This window comes from Lactuca virosa, chromosome 8, assembly GCF_052849685.1.
Source record: "Lactuca virosa cultivar CGN04683 chromosome 8, Lactuca_virosa_CGN04683_v6, whole genome shotgun sequence".
In the NCBI taxonomy this organism is placed as follows: domain Eukaryota; kingdom Viridiplantae; phylum Streptophyta; class Magnoliopsida; order Asterales; family Asteraceae; genus Lactuca; species Lactuca virosa.
Window position 1 is genome coordinate 115,000,640 of NC_136433.1, and position 17,857 is coordinate 115,018,496.

General features: G+C 34.8%; 3 protein-coding genes across 3 annotated transcripts; 2 read left to right on the forward strand and 1 right to left on the reverse strand.

The window, feature by feature from the left end:
• Window positions 1–1,656, forward strand: HYD1 (C-8,7 sterol isomerase). Its single transcript, XM_079063545.1, has 4 exons — window positions 1–261; window positions 834–980; window positions 1,063–1,171; window positions 1,250–1,656. Exons 1-4 carry the CDS (start codon window positions 105–107, stop codon window positions 1,515–1,517), a joined length of 681 nt encoding a protein of 226 aa, XP_078919671.1. The 5' UTR covers window positions 1–104; the 3' UTR covers window positions 1,518–1,656.
• A 2,561-nt stretch (window positions 1,657–4,217) lies between these two features.
• On the reverse strand, window positions 4,218–6,981 carry PRFB3 (peptide chain release factor). Its single transcript, XM_079069484.1, has 6 exons — window positions 6,741–6,981; window positions 5,901–6,118; window positions 5,609–5,809; window positions 5,313–5,522; window positions 5,053–5,230; window positions 4,218–4,659 (listed from the first exon to the last, which is right to left on the reverse strand). Exons 1-6 carry the CDS (start codon window positions 6,913–6,915, stop codon window positions 4,370–4,372), a joined length of 1,272 nt encoding a protein of 423 aa, XP_078925610.1. The 5' UTR covers window positions 6,916–6,981; the 3' UTR covers window positions 4,218–4,369.
• Window positions 6,982–15,855: 8,874 nt separating this feature from the next.
• On the forward strand, window positions 15,856–16,923 carry LOC145130746 (uncharacterized). Its single transcript, XM_079065516.1, has one exon. It carries the CDS (start codon window positions 15,856–15,858, stop codon window positions 16,921–16,923), a length of 1,068 nt encoding a protein of 355 aa, XP_078921642.1.
• The last annotated feature ends 934 nt before the right edge of the window (window positions 16,924–17,857 follow it).

A 17,857-nucleotide genomic window follows, 5' to 3' on the forward strand; every position in this document is an offset into this window, starting at 1 on the left:
TCATCAACCGATAACACAAGAACACGCCGTCTAAATTGGAGTGCTTTGGCCTCGAGGAAGTTGACCTGTGCTGAAAAACTGCTTTCAGTTTCCACTGTGGAAGGATGGCCGGAGTTGACGCATCGGAATCGATTCACCCTTTCATACCTGCAGATCTCATTCTGCAGGATTATGTGCCGATTATACTCTCTCAATCTACAATTCTCAGTGTTTATGGCTGCGCTTCCCTCCTTGTCGTCTCCTTCGTCTGGATCCTCGCCGGTACTCATCTAAATTCTGATAGTTTCACTTTAAATCACTACTTAATCTGTTACTTATACTGCATTTCTGAATTCACCAACAGTTTTCTGTATTCACACACAATTATCGCGTATCCTCTGGTCATTCATTTGTACTCTGTCGTTTTTTCGTTTTATATCTGATAAATCATGCGCACATATCGTTTTATTTTAAGTTTAAGATCCAGAAAACTTTTGAAGTCGATAGGTGATCTGTTTGGCATCCGGTCAGTAATGGAGATTTTGTTTTGGGAATACAGAACGTGTTAGCAGCTTAAATTTAATGGTGAATCGCATTAATCTGGATCTATGACATACACATTTAATAATATACCAATCGAATCAGAAAGAGTACTCCGACCATTGGATAATCGTTTTAGTTTTAACTACTTCCATTCACAGTGCATTTTTGTTGATTGGCATATCCATTACCAGGATCTGCTTTAACCTAAAAAGTTTCATCATCTCAATGAATCATGACTTCTCTCTCATACACACAGGGTTTTCTTTAACCTAAAAGCTCTGATGCAAGTTTTGTTTGAATGTGATGAACAGGGCGATTTCGTAGAATAACAAAACTTGACAAAGTTCTAATGTGCTGGTGGGTTTTCACTGGGCTCACCCACATGATCCTCGAGGGTTACTTTGTTTTCACTCCAGAATTTTTCAAGCAGACATCTCCCACTTACCTTGCAGAAGTTTGTATGTTCTTGCTACACTTTCTGCATCAAAAATTGTTATAATTAACAAATTAAAATACTTCTTGTTTAATATGATATGACAGGGAAAGAATACAGCAAAGGTGACTCCAGATACGTTGGAAGAGATTCAGCTGTAGTTGCCATTGAAGGAATCACAGCTGTTCTTGAGGGTCCAGCTTGCATTCTAGCTGCGTATGTCTACTTTTTCATCATCATTTTGTTTAATTAATAGTATCTGCGATTCTTGTTAATTTGGTGAATGTTGAACAGGTATGCTATAGCAACAAGAAAGTCATATAGTCATATTCTTCAAATAGCTATTGCTCTTGGACAACTGTATGGGACAGCTGTCTATTTTGTAACTTCATACTTAGAAGGTGATAACTTTGCTGCAAGTCCGTTTTATTACTATTCTTATTACATCTTTGCAAATTCATTTTGGGTGTGGATACCTTCACTGATTGTCATCCGATCGTGGAAGAAGATATGTGCTGCTGTAGACAACACACAAGAACACAAAAAGACCAAAACGCGATAGTTAAAACTACTTCCTTATTGTTATTGTTATTGTTATAATTTATGATTATTAGCCCTGTATTGTTATTTATTTTGGAAGCGTTTGTTTGATCAACAACTTTGAGAAAAAATTAATCTAATTTCATTTAGTCTTGGTTTCATTTTGGGTTAAGTACTTATTATTAACAAAAAAATACATGGTTGTTTCTTGCTTAATTAATCTGGATGGAATGACTTAACAGGTTAAGCCAAAAACCTGACTTAATATATCAAGACATTAATGTTTTTTCCCTTCTTTTTCCTCTCCTCTAAGATTAAAATTGATGAATATTGCAAAATTTGTTTTGGGAAAGATAAGGGTAAAAAGGTCATTTGGTGTTGAGACTATGCATAGAACAGTTTGATTCTTGACAACATAAGTTTTAATTTTAATGTCTTTTGACTACCAAGTAAATGACATTAGTAATTATTTTTTAGATTGTCTTCTTTTAACATATTTAAAGTTAAATGACTTTTTCTCAAACTTTGATTATGTCCATGGCTATGTCTAAGGATATTCAAGGTTAACTTGAATATAAATCGAAATAACCGGTTAACCGGTGCCGGTTCAAAAAAAAAAAAGAAAAAAAAAATTGGTTTTCATATGTATTTCAAAATCAATGAATTTTAAAATTAATTTTCAAATGAGGATAATCTTTCCATGTAATCTTTAAAAAAGGTAAAATGAGAATTTAAAGTTTGGACTTTCGGTAAATGTTGTCAAATAGAACTAGCAAAATATTTTAAAAAAAATGGTTATCAATTAAACACATATTACAAGTTAGAATAAAAATTGTTACAAGTTAAATAATATTGCATACATATTACAAGTTAAAATAAAAATTATTGTGTTGAAAAAACTATTTATAAAATTTAATCCAACCTCCCATCTACCCAAAAAAAAGCATCATTTTCTTGATGCACATACACATACCTAACGGCCTAACATGCACCAAGCATGATAAATTTCCGCAACAATCGAACAAATTTGTTAAATCACTCCTCTTAAAAGTACCACATTTTCTATTCGAAGTACCAATAACCAATTTTCCTGTTACCATCTATTTTAAAAATATATTGCCGAAATTGATTATCAATCATTATAAATATTAACGAAATTGATTATGCTCCATAAGGCCACGATTTTGCTTATTCAACATTTACTCATAAATTTCAAACTATTTATAGAATCAAGGGCTATTTACTTATTCAAAATTGATTATGCTCCATAAGTCCATGATTTTGCTTTTGCATTCACATAGGATGAGTTGTGATTTGAGACACTAATAGATATTCACTTTGGGATAAATTTAACAATGAGCGAGTATGCTTTCTTGATAAGCCTCACTTGCACAAGGTGGTTAGCTACCCCTTGTATGGTGTTTGTGTGATGGTTCACATGTCACCTATCTTTGAAATATGAACATGCATTGAAAATGTATTAAGTAGAGTTGGCTACGTGTATGAGCCCGAATATAACCATTATAAGATATTGGACTTGAGAACAACTTAGGAATTGGGAGTAGTTGCATATGTATTGCATTACTTTCTCTTTTAAAATTGACATTGAACTGGATTAACTATTGATTATTTGGATCATTTATCTAGCCTTTGAGCTTTTGAATTGTTGATTATGAAAATTGAGCTAATGTCTTATTGACTATTGAACTCGTCCTTCTTTTAGAATCACTTATCATGAGCAAATCCAAATTTCTCACACAAAGCAAAATCTAGAATCCAGCCTTCCTTATTCTTGTACGATGACCCAAATGCGTGATAGTTTTCATTTTCTCATGCATGGTCTAACTCGAAGTCTAATCCTCTTTCTGCAAATAACACAAAACCCAAATACGGAGCTTTCGGTTTTTTTTTTTTCAAAATGGTTATGTTTTTGGTTAAAAGGGTTTTTTTTTGTTTATTTATTATTCACGACGATATAATTTATCTTTTACCTATTATAATAGCAACAAAAGTTATATTACGAGTAAAGAAATGTAAATACTTTGTTATTATGGGTAAAAGATAGTATATTAGTGATAGGTCGAGAGATACATGATTGAATTGTATTCGATTGATTGGATAGATATTACCTCTCGAGAGTGGTAAATCATAGTAGTAATAGATCACAAACTGTTAAATTCCCTGATTCTTCTATCTTGTTGGTATCATAGCCGTGATCCACCAAATAGAATAGAAGATTTAGAATGCGAAATGAGATACGTTCAATCCAAAACCAATTCGTTGCTGATTCAACAACTTACAACTTTGGTCCGACTCCAAGAAGAATCGAATAAAAGGGGATTCATCATCAAAAGGAGGAGGAAGGAAAATAACCACCGAAACATAACCAAATAAGGTTCGGTTTTTGGTTTAATAACAAATATCTACATTTCACTTAAATTAATATAATTTTCTTTCAAATGTTAATACTTTGGACTTGGAACTACTCAAAGCATGCCTTAGATTTTACAAGTTAGGATAATAAGAGAACAACAGTTGTTGATCGTGTTTCTTGCGCAAGATTATAAGAAGATGAAAACCTTCTTTGACTGATAGACCCGTGAAGAAGATTAAAATAGGAACAATAATTCACCCTGATTAACTTTGATGAAGAAGGCATCTACAAGAAGAAGGAAAAAGATAGAGGAGTTGATGTTACCATTACACAAAATGCATCACTACATACTGATCATTTTTCTTTTCATAACAAAATCCGTGACAAATTACATATCGACATCTTCACATATGAGATAGATGGTCATCACAAACATATGCCTACACTTGCACATAAATATCATACACTCTACTCCTTTAGCAAACAGCCTATGCCTACTTTCATCCCATATGGCATACAAATCTATTGTTTATATGAGCACTAATAAAAGCATCCAGATTACCATTTAAAACAAAATTGGGATCCGCCAATTGAATACCCGTTTTTACATCTTGAACAAGCTTGTATGGCCTAAACACATACCTTCGTGTTTCTTGATCCCACATGTCCATAACACCATCTTTCTTGATTTCATTTATACTTTTTACTTCTTCGTCTTTCAATATTACTAGGAGTTTCGCCTTTAACCTATTAAGAGCCTTCATCTTGTTGGAAAAATCGTTCCTTTCCCCTACAACATAAAACATATCCAATATTTCTCATTAAGTCTGGCTGTCTAGCATGGGTAAACTGACTGTCTGGATAAAGTGTTGTATACAGAAAGAAAAGTTTGTTTCTTTTCTAGACCCTGAATGAGACAAAATAACACCATTTTATCCATACATTTCCAAAAACAAACTTCACAATATTCATCAATTTTAACATGAGAGGAGCTAGGGGGAAAAAAGAACGGTTAGTGTCTTAATACATTAAGCCAAGATTTTTAGCTTAACCCATTAAGTCAAAAAGAAACAATACCTTAACTCTGAAAGAACGAATGTAAAGAAGGTAAGAAAAACTATTGCTTTTATTTGTGATTCCATTTAATTTTGAGATTTCAAAATCATAGATTAGCATTAGCTACCTGATGAATGGACAGTCAAGCCAGTTGGAGAATGTTGAATTTGAACCATACGCCTTTTTCGACCTTCATCATCTTCACATAATGATAAATAGCTGATCTTCAAATCTTTCTCATCAACAATCAATTCAGGAGTTTCTTCAAGAAACAGAGGTACCACATCAATGGCAGCTGAGCTAACCTGCAAAGTACAAAAAGGTAAATAAATTAGACAACTAATAAAAAAAATTCTATCTTTTGATGAAATATATAATATATACCACCTCAGATAAGGATTCAGGGTGAGAGGTTATCATTCGATGAGTACCCTTTTCCCCTAAAAAGTAACCATAAGCATACTTGTATTCAAACTCAATAATTGTAGACTTGATACCCCCTCCTTTTGACATGCATTTCTTCTCAATTATCCTTCCCTTTAAACCTTGCTTTTTAGCCCATTTCATATACATTCCAACCAGTTGTTCTGCCCATATCTGTTTCAAAATTTTCAGAAATTAGTTTCATAACTTTTTGTGAAAATGAACACAAATACATCTTGCTTGAAATATGATTGATGAACCTCGGATCGGATGCCTTCAGATCCTGCTTCTATTATAATACAGGCTCCCTCAAATTCATATTGCCCTTTAAGAAGTTTGGACATTTCATATTTATCCAAGAACTTGCTCACATCTACAGATGTTGTATACGCTTGTTTAAGAAGTGCATAATTTATAATGTCCATCTCAGCCAACTCTGTTATTAGCTTCGCTTCTTCAACCTAAATAAACCACAATTCACAATATAATCTTATAAATTACAAGATGTGGATAAGATTAAATTACTGGGATACCCTTGTTTTAGAAGATTACTTTGTATGTGAGGTCTTTGAGAGCATCAACCACTTTAGCACTATCAGCTAACTTAATAAGGATATCACTGGTTTTGGCTAAGTCATCCCATAAATCATACTCACGAATCATTTCTTCTTGTTTGATTTGGCGTGCTTCTTCAAATTCCAATGCAGTTAGACCTAACAATTCAGCACGATTAACTGAATCTTCTATCTTCTTTCTCAATGAGAACATACCTACACAAACCACAAACCAACCATATACATCCATAAAAATTTGATAGTGAAGGTATATAGGATTTGCAGTTTAGCAACCAACTCATAAATATTTATGAACACATTGAAATTTCCTAACAAATGCTACAGTTAGAATGTTCTTGGTGTTAAATTCGTAAATATAAACATAAATCCAACCTAAAATCTCAAAGGGTACCATTTTTCTTTAGTAGGTTCTTGAGTTAAAGAGGAAAAGATGCATTTTCGAAAGAAGAAAAATGAGCTGTAAAATAACATGGCGTTCATTTACAATTACTCTCTGCAACAACCGACGAACAGAGCACTACAAAGAAGGGTAAGCTGAAAGATACGAAATAAAGTCAACATAGCAGAGTTTACTTCCCAAATACGAACGCCACATTTAAACTCCTGAATCATTATTTTGCAATTGCAAAATATAAATGAATTGGCTGCAAATTAGACACTGGTTATCAGAATTATATCAATTTGGTATGTTCTTCCCTAGAAATTCAAAACCAATATCAATTTTCAACCCCGAAAGAGTTAAGACTCAAGTCATCGGAAGTAGAAAAATACAGGGTTGTTAGTTTGGAGGGGAATAAGTAGATAGAAGAAGGCAAACCGAGCTGTTTGTAGGATTTGCTGGTGTGAATATCCATGGGTTGAGAAGAAGAAGACAAGGAAGCAGTAGCTGGAGTTAGCAGACATCGTCGAATGTTTATTCCGGTGGTGTATCTCCTTCGACTCCAACCGCAATAACGGTGGAAATGTGAAGCAGCCGCAGTTTCAGCCGCCATTTTTGGGTACAAAATTGAACTTCTTCCAACATCGAACCCCGAAGGGTTTTGGATAATTGAATACCAACTTTTACTTTCTTTCAAAGATATTAAAGCCGGTAAATACTGTAGGAAAAGGTAAACTCGCGACTCGTGACATGATACAAGGTAAACAAAATCAAAATTGCAAAAATGCTCCTGTGGTTTGCATTTTCCTTTAGATTAGGTCCAAAAAAATTTGATTTGCAAAAATCATCCTTATTTGTGGGTTTCATCATGGATTTGATCGTTAAACTAACATTGGTAAGTGTAAATTTATTCCGCAAAAACTAATATCCAAATATAGGGCGTGTTTGGCAAAAGTAGTTGTTAGCTGGAAGCGAGTAGCGGGTAGCTGGTAGCGTGTAGCAGGTAGCTGGTAGCGGGAAGCTGTAGCTTTTATTTGTTATATGAATGTTTGGCAAAACTAGCTGAAAACTTTTGAAATATATAAAATTACATAAAAGGACAATTGATTAAAAATAAATAAATATATAAATATATTTTTAAGGGTAATTATGGAAATTGATTTCAAAATCTCAGGAGCGTTTTGTTAAACGCTACATGAAGTAGCTTTTAGAATCGGAGTGTTTTGTTAAAACTAAAAGATAAACGCTCGTACTGCCAAACGAAGTTTTTTGTTTAAACTAGAGCGTTTTATCAAAAACTAAAAGTTAGAAGCTCCCAAACGCTTCCAAAAGTTTCGTGCCAAACATGCTCATAATAACTTTATAATTACAGTTTTGATCCATGTGGTAAGTGGTATACATCTTTCTGCATGTCCTAGTGGTATACTAATTTTAATTTAATTAAATATATTTTGTATTTTCTCTTATAATACTCATTAACTCTTCTACATGACTTTATGAAATTTTACATTTTTAGTTAAACTTATTTTGTCAAACAACATCTTTTATTAACTAGCATCTATTTTTTCAATTATTAGCTAAGTTTTTCAACTAGAAATTAGTTTTTTCAAATAGTTTGTTAAACATAACCTAAAAAGGCAACATACCGTCACAATTTAGCATTCTACATAAAATATTGAAAAAGTTAAGTTTATTCCATTCAAATGCTTATATTATACGCAAAATGTGTAAATAATAGTTTCTTATATTACATAGTTAAAATAATAGTTTGTTATATTACATAGTTAAAATATGTCACATAAGTTGATAAAATAATAAAAATGTCTTGCATTTTTGTGGTTGATCCAAATTAAGACTCTATTCTCATCCAATAAGGTTTCATGGTATTGATTGCAGCAAACAAGAACGTGCAACAAAAAGAGTATAAATTTTTACACAAGTGGGCATGTCAATTCTTACCATAATTCTTCAAAACTTAACTTAAAGTTTAAAGGGATTCAGCAAATTTAGGAGCCTCTAAGTCTAGCTCCTATTTCATGACACAATTCATAAACCACTCGTTACTAAAAGTAGCAATCCCTTTCTTCACAGCTGACATCGTTTTCCTTGAATCCTTTGCTTTTTCAACACTCCTAATCACCTAAATTTTTTTAAATAAAAAATATATATTTAACTCATTCAATTTTTTTCTTTTTAATAAAAAGGAAGTATTCGACTTACATTTCCACCTGCAGACCTCACAATAGCTGACATAGTACTCACAGGAGGTTGCACATGAGTTGCAAGGCATACTTCAAATCCTTTAAGCAAGCCTCCGGGATTTGCTCTTGCTTTAACTATTGTATTCCTTAAGTATGTTCGATACTTCAACTCATATTCAACATCTTTCACAATGTAATCCATTTTATCTGTAAAATATTTAATAAAAATGACCGTTTTGCAATTTTTTTCTAGACTGAAATTGTTAAAGCCTCGTAACTCACCTACAAATCTGCCTTCTCTGAAGCTTTCTTTTAGCCAAGCATGTGATATCACCCAAGCTCTGTATACATGATTACACTTCCAAATTAAAACTTGAAGTAATAAATAATAATTTTGGAAAAAAATTATCTTGAAACTTAAAATTAAATAAAACTCATCCTGAGCAAAAAGCTGTACAAAAATTTAAAATTTTTCTGACTTTTCCAGTGATTACATGTGTGCTTACTCTTCCATCAGATGTAACAGAGCCACCAAGATCCTCAATTATCTGCTATTTTTATAAAAATTAAAGAAAGAATCGAAGAGAAAATTTAAGAGATTAAACTAAAATACTTTACCTTTGTAAGATTTGATTTTTTAGCATGGTCTGCAATGTTCATCAGCATGATTTTATAGGAATTATGATTATTAGTTCCTTTGTTATTTCTTGACACACAACCGCTTTCTGATTGACATACAATCATATGACCTCCTTTGACTTTTTTTGACTTTAGTGAGGTATGAGAGGATTCCCAAGTCCTCTTCTTTGCACCAGATGAAGAACATGAACAAAGTCTAACATGGGAGTACGCCCCACGTATATGGGAGTACACCCCGCATACTCGGTCAATCACCCCGATGGTGGTCAACTACGAGGCTTCGCGTACGCCATGCATACCTCCGGAGTACGCCCTGCGTAGTTGTTCTGGGTCAACAATGTTGAGTTGACTCGATTGGGTTGACTCAGTGGGTTTAACCAGTTGACTTTGACTTTGACCAAGTTTGACCTTGAGGGTATTTTGGGATTTTGATTGAATTGGTCACTTGGTGGAAATAATTATCGGTTAGAGAGTTGAGATTCGAAGTCATACCTCATTAGTTATGTTCAGTTTTCGAGGTGAGTTTTCCTCACTGTATTTTGGGGTTGAAGGCACCAAGGTCGGGCCCTTTGGATTGTTATCCTGGTTTATCGCATGATTGTATGATGTAGTGATATGTTAGATTTGTATCATGGTATATAGGATGATGCTATGCTTAGTGATCTGTAGATCTGTATGACTCTATATATGCTAGCTAGGGTTTGATATGGTATATGTTGATATGTGACGGTATGTTGGGTTGAGGCGGTCCTGCTATGTGCTGAAGGTCGAGAGACCCAAGTTGTCCCAGATAGACTGTAGGCCCGAGAGGCGTACCAATCAGGCCGAAGGCCCGGAGAACGTTCCAGATAGGCTGAAGGTCCGATGAGCGTACCAGATAGACTGTAGGTTGGTGGGGCGTTCCAGTCAGACTGAAGGCTCTGTATGCATGTTGTTTGTTGTTGTTATTATGATTATGTGTTGTGTTGGTACTTTGGAGAACTCACTAAGCGTTGGCTTACAGTTTTGGGTTATGTTTCAGGTACTTCAGAGGATCGCGAGAAGGCGAAGGCGTGACCGTACACATCCTCATGTTTTGGACTTATGATTTTGGGAAACTCTGATATAGAACATGTTTTGAAAACTATGTTGTAAACAATTTGTGATTTTGGGTTGGTTTTTAAAAGTTTAAAATTTTCATGATTTTTATGGATGTTACAAACCATAAATCTTTCATCAGAATTCGAATGAGTTAATTTTTTTTCCTACATACTCTTTATTGTTTTGACGACACATTATGTTCGAGAATCAACCGAACTGGATGAAATAAAAAGCCGCGAACATTGTCATTGGGACTCTAATAAATCCGGTACTAGAGGGTAATGGTACTGAAGTACCGGTAATAGTACCAATATGTTCTATTCGGTTCAGGATTTGGTACCTACATATTCGGTTCAGGATTTGATACCTTCACATATGACATTTCAGTTCTTAGTAGTTTCAGTCCAACACCAAGTTCACCCTTATTTGAATGGATTTCAATCGAGTAAACCGAATTAAATCCTAGGTGGTGCAATGTAACACCCCATATAACAAAATTTGTTTACTTATTTCCATGTGATGTTGACGTGTCGTCGTTATGAATATTTATTTAACTATTTTATTGTTTAAATTTTAAATTTGTTATTTTGTTTATATTTTAGTTGTTTTTTACTTTGTTTTAAAATATAATTATTTCAATATGATTTCTTTAATTTGTTTAAATTATATATATATATATATATATATATATATATATATATATATATATATATATATATATTTGCTTTTTACTTTGTTCACGAGCACTAATAAACAGTGATTTTAGTTTTTGATTTCGTTGATTATAGACTTCGATAAATACTAATTTGAATTTGATGAAAATGGGTTTGGGATCGATGTCACAAAAGATGTTTATGAAGAAAAAAAAATACAAATGCTGGAATTTATACACACGGTCAGGCTAGTTTGTAGTTTGGGAAAATCTTAGAAAAACCCAACATACACTACAAGAAATTTTGAATTTAGCTACGGAAAACTTCCGTTGTAAAAAGCTAAAATTCTGTAGCTAAAGCTAAATAACTACGGAATTTGTTACGTAATTTTTCAATTAGACTTCGTAGCTTTATTTCTTGTAGCAAAATGTCTAGCTACGGAATTATAATTTCGTAGCAATTTTACTATGGCGGTTTTCTATGACATCTATTTCGTAGCAATTTCAGTTCCATAGCATTTTCGTAGCAAATTTTGTAGCAATGTTTCTGTAGTAAATTCCGTAGCAATTTTTCCGTAACCAATTCCATAGCGATTTTTCCGTAGCCAATTCCATAGCGATTTTTCCGTAACTAATTCCATAGCGAATTTTTTGTAGCAAATTCCATAGCGATTTTTCCGTAGCAAATTTTGTAGCAATTTTTCCGTAGCAAATTCCATAGCAATTTTTCCGTAACCAATTCCATAGCGATTTTTCTGTAACAAATTCCGTAGCAATATTTCCATACCATTATTTAGTAACATTCGGTTATTCAATTCAACTATTTATATCAATTTATAAAAATACAATTAATATAAAACCAAAGGTATGGGTATTTCTATAGAAACCAAAAGAAATATCCAATACATCAAAAGATAAATATTTCAAAATCAAAATACAAATTAAACATAAAACGTTATATGATACATAATATTGTATCATTGATTAATAAAAGCATTGCACTTTCACCAATCTCCTTTATATCATCTTCTTCCATTGCAATTTTCTCAGCTTCACTAAGTGTCTCATTTTCTCCATTCCTACCATTTCCAACTCCATCGGAATGCTCCTTGCAGTCTTTAGCCAGGTGTCCCTTTTTAAACTTGTAACATCTTTTTGGAGCATCTTCATTCCCTGTTGCAACCATTCAAACAAACACCCATATAATTAGATAGCATAAGATGGGTATTTTGGTAATTTGTGCCGATGGATTATTACTTTCTAAAGGTTTCAACTCTTTGCTTGTAGATGTAGTTATCCTTTCGGTTTGTGCCTCTTGTTCATTCACTTTAGCTTTTCCAGTAGACGGCAGTGTTTTTTTATGGTAAAATGAAATCATTATTTTAAGACTTTTATAAAGTTTTATTAAATTATTAGATAATTAAATCATAAAATACTTACCGCAAGTAAAGCCATATTGATTTTTCTTTCTTCTTCATCCTGATCAGTGTATTTTTCTTTCATCTTTTTAGGTTTACCGTTTTGCCCTTGGCTCATTTTCCCACCACTATTTACACTATGATCAATTCTCTTTTAGTGGATGATTTACAATTTCCTTTTTCTTTTCCACTTCTTTTTTTACGTGACCACCATCTGCACCTTCATTATGAGTTTAACCTTTCGTCCGCTTTCTTCTTTCAGTTTTTGAAACATACGCTTTTTTCCTCACTGTTCCTTTCTTCTCTTCTTCATTATTATTTTCAGACTCCATTTCTAAAGCTTGAAGCCCCTATTTTTTCCATCCTCTTCACCATTTACTCTTCTTTCATTCAGATGAGACCCCAGTGAGGTTTCATCAAACCGGAATAGAATGCCAAATGCCTTGATTAGGAGTTGTTTTGCTTACCTGATGAGGGTATACCCACCATGCACTAGTAACAATCTTTGAGTTCCATGTTTGACTATGGCAGACCTACATCATAATTCCCAAAATACCCTCTTAAGAACATGCAAAATACAAAATTTAATAGCTTGTTAGTTGTTACAAACTTATTGTGAAAGATCCTGCTTGATTTAGTGTAAGAGGCTTCAATGGCAATGCATGCAACCATTTTAGTCGACATCCTAAAAAACATGAAAAGGTTAAATAAGGCATCAAAAGACTGTAACTGGTTAATGGTTAAGAATATATTCAAGTAGACTACATTTTTGGTCCTTGTGCTATGTAATTTTCTTTAGTTTTGGTCCAAAAATAATCTTTTTATAACTTCTGGTCCTAACTTTCAAGTTTGATTCAGTTTTGGTCCCTCTCGATTCATACTATGAGTTTAAGTGTATGGGTTTAATGCACCAAAACAGAATTAAACATGAAAATTTGGACCAAAAAATATAACAAGACTCATTCCTGAATCAAAACTAAAGAGAACTACTAAGTGCAGGGACCAAAAATGTAGTTTATTCAATGCATTCTAGAGGAATAGTGAAATGGGAAATTACATGTGCGAGTTGTCATTCCAGACATCCCATAAGCTAGGTCCAAGCATGTCCATGACCTTCAAAAAAATTATAAATGTTAGCTAGCATCCATTAAGAGTGGACATTGTACAAAAATTGAACTTAAAATGTACACGTGTTACACCATGACTTCCACCAAGAGCACTGAACATTACACCAATAAATCATCAATTTATCCACTTAAGAACTAAAAATGTCAAAGCATACAAAAGTTCACATTTTAATGTAACCTTCTGTACAGGGTTATCAGGTTTGTGATATTTAATCACAATACTAGAAGCTCCATGTAGTTATGCATGGACATACCTGTTTTTTCATCATCAAAAATTTTAAAATCAGCCTAAAAAATTATCAACAAATAGCATAGAAACAATATACACTCACACTGATAATCCGATGCCGCCGACGACAATCCTAGTTCTCTCTCTGCCGACGACGACAATCCTGTTCCCCGTTTTCCCCGTTTTCCGACCACTCTTGCGTCCCCCACTGATAATCCGATGCCGGCTGACACACCATCAAGGAAAGCTCTACTTCCAAGGAAACCTCCGGATCCCAATATACAATCAACGTCAACAATACCAAAGCCTGCAATGATGCAACGTAAACGACGCTCGACAAGCCCACATGCACGAGACCAACGACCTGCTGTATCTGCCAAGATGTACCGCAACACTGGAAATCAAGGAACTAACAACATCTCCCCTTCTTTGATGGAGAAACTTGACTCAAGAGGGTTGCTCAAGAAAACTGATCCAATCATACTAGCCGATAACGAAACTGATTCAATAGACACACCTCTTTCTCCAGAACAACAGGTAACACAAATCCCCACTATGGCCAAACCTAATCTTAATTCTTCGTTGAACATTACCCAACCTCCAGTCATGAATGATACTGAAGCATCTGCTGGAACTTGGTTTGAGTTGGATTATTTAAACTCACTGAACACAGGTAATCTGATGTACAGTGGGATCAGCAAGGATCTAGAACCCCATGCTAAACCCAATAACCCTAATAACCATGCACAAAACACCCATACAAAACCAACCTGTAATGACGTTAACCCCACCATCACTATTGACAATGCTTCACTTCCAAACAACCAATTCAGCCAGACCTTCACACCAAACCAGAATGACCCTATCGATCTTATGCTAATGTTACTTCCCTTGCATCTCGAAGATCAAAAGCTAAACTTCAGTACTTCCCTCCAATCTCTACTGGAATTGCTAATTGCCAGTGGTTATTCCGATCCAATTATTTGAACAAGCAAATGAAAAACATGCAAACACATTATTTGGTTACTTTATAGGTGCAAATCCCTCTTTTATTACAGTGTGTGAATATGTAAAAAATAAATGGGCATCATGTGGTATCACTGATATAAAAAGGAATGGAAAGGGGTTCTACTTATTCAAATTTAGCACTGAGCAAGGAATGATGAATGTGCTACAAAGTGATCACTGGATGATCAAGGAAGTCCCACTGTTCATTCAAAGATGGCAACCGGGTGCCTGTCTAACAAAAGCTAAACATGACAAAGTTCCTGTATGGGTAAAAATCTATGACATCCCCCTGGAAGCATGGAGTGTGGAGGGTATTGGGAGAATTGCTAGCAGGATTGGAATCCCCCTAGACATGGATACATACATGGAAGATATGTGTGTTGAGGGCAAGGGGAGATGTGCTTATGCGAGGGTTCTAATTGAAATATCAGCCAACAAACCATGGGAGGAATACATAGAAGTTCAAACTTGGGACTTGACTACCAAAAATGGTGTCAAACATTCACTACAATTAGAATACTCGTGGGTTCCAACAAGATGCGACAAATGAAAAGTTTATGACCATTCCAAAAGCACATGCCCACTACAAATCATGGAGACTCCTGTTGTTACTACTGCCAAAGAAAACATTCCCCATCCCATCTTCGGTGCTAGTGCTGACACGGAAGGTTTCACTATTGTCACAAAAAGAAAAAGAAACATGGAAAGAACCAGAGGAAGAAGTAGAGGCCCACAAAATCTGTGAACACCCATCCTAAACCTAAACCAAACACCCAACAAAAGCCAACAACCAAAGATAATGATATCCAACACATAGCCTCCAATCTTGTGAATAGTGCTGATAAGGAAAAAGTTCCAGTCCTACATAAAGAGAAGTTAGTAGCTACAGAAGAGGGCACCAATGGGTTCAAAGTCGTAAATAATGAGTCATATGAGGAAGAAATGAATACCGAATTCAGTAAAGATGAAGTGGAACCTGAAGACGCTAAAAAGGATAGTAACATGATTGATATAATCCATACTCACAACCGATTCAATTCCCTTGTTGCTGATGATGATGATGATGATGAGAATCAAGGGTCGGGTGCGTCTAAACACCATCTGGGAGAAAGTATAGTGGAACACACAAAAAAGGTAAATCATGGGGCAACCATGGAGAATGTTGCCAAAACCATCCCAGTTTCCCAATCATGAGATCAATGGTTTGGAATGTTAGAGGATTATGCAACTCCTCTACTCAAAAAGAAGTTGTGTCGATGTTGGATAGAAATGGGGTTTCGCTTTGTGCTCTCTTGGAAACAAGAATGCATATTTCTCGTATAAATAAAGTTTGCAAGGGTATAAAAGGTAATTGGCAATGGTACTCTAATGCTAGCTTGTGTAGTAGAGGTACTAGAATTGATATTGGTTGGGATCCAGGGGCTTGGGATTTTTTTGTTATTCATAGTTTTGACCAAGTCGTGCACTGTAGAGTTCACTCTAAAAACTCTAACCACACTTTTTTCATGTCCTTTGTTTATGCTGATAATGACTATCGTGATAGAAGAAAACTTTGGGACTACCTGCGGATTCATCACTCCCTAGTCAAATATGAACCTTGGTTAATTGCAGGTGATTTTAACCAAGTTCTTAAGCCGAGTGAATCTACTAGATCAAGCTCCTTTGATAGCTTTATGACTAATTTTCAGAGATGCATCAATGATACTAATATTGTCGATATAAATGCCACAGGCCTATATTATACTTGGAACCAGAAACCTCGTGGGATTGGTGGGCTTCTTAGGAAACTAGATAGGACTATGGGTAACACCAACATCTTATCTATGTTTCCCAAACTTCATGTTATGTACAATTCGTATGGCATTTCAGACCACTCCCCTGCCCTTATAAACTTCCCAATTGGCAAACCGAAAAAGTCTTATGATTTCAAGTTTGTTAATAATATTACCAATCATCCTCAGTTTCACGATACGGTGCAATCAATATGGGGAAATAGGGTTAAAGGTCACTCCATGTATTCGGTTTTTCAAAAACTAAAGAAACTCAAACCCCCCATACGTAAGCTTGGTCAACAAATGGGAAACCCTTATCACAAGGTGGAAGCACTGAGAGTCGAACTTGAAAGAGCCCAAGAACATTTAGATAGAGACCCCGATAATGAAGAGGTTAGTGTTGAGCATGCAAAGTATCTGGAAGACTTCACCAAAGCCTTATGTGAAGAAGAATGCCTCCTAAGACAAAAAGCGAAACTTAATTGGCTTAAATAAGGAGACTGGAATACCAAATATTACCATAAAGTCATTAAAGAGAGACAAAGTCGAAATAAAATCAATTCTATTATTGATGGTGATGGTGTGATGCATGGGGCTGATAAGGTCGCTGATATTGCTATTGCTCATTTCTCTGATTTCCTTGGGAAAGCTAGAGATGTTGATCCTATAATCTCCCCTAACGACCTTTTCAGCAATACTCTAACGAATGAGGATGCTAGTTGGATGGTTAGACCAATTGATGATGAAGAAATCAAACAAGCCATGTTTGACATTGGGAATGACAAAGCACCAGGACCAGATGGGTACACTTCTACGTTTTATTAAAAAGACATGGCATATAGTGGGGAAAGAAGTGTGCAAAGCAGTCAAAGAATTCTTTCTGAATGGTCAGCTTTTACAAGCTGTTAATCATACGATCTTAGCCCTCCTCCCAAAGGTGGAAGTCCCCAATACCATGAAGGATTTTCACCCCATATCTTGTTGCAATGTCATATACAAATGCATCACAAAGATCATAGTGACCAGAATATCCCCTTTTCTTCACAATTTGGTTGATGTGAACCAATCCGCCTTCATTCCGGGTAGAGCTATTACTGATAACATCCTTCTTTCACAGGAATTGATGCGAGGATACACTTGTAAACATGGAAGCCCCAGATGTGCTCTTAAAGTCGACATCCAAAAAGCGTATGATACTGTAAACTGGAGTTTTTTGGAACAAATTCTATGGGGTTTCGGTTTCCACCATAGAATGATCCAATGGATAATAAAGTGCGTCTCGACCACCTCTTTCTCCATAAGCATTAATGGAGAAAATAAAGGGTATTTCATGGGGCAAAGGGGGCTTAGACAGGGTGATCCAATGTCGCCTTATCTCTTCACTTTAATCATGGAGGTTTTTAACCTTATGATCAAAAGGCGCATACAA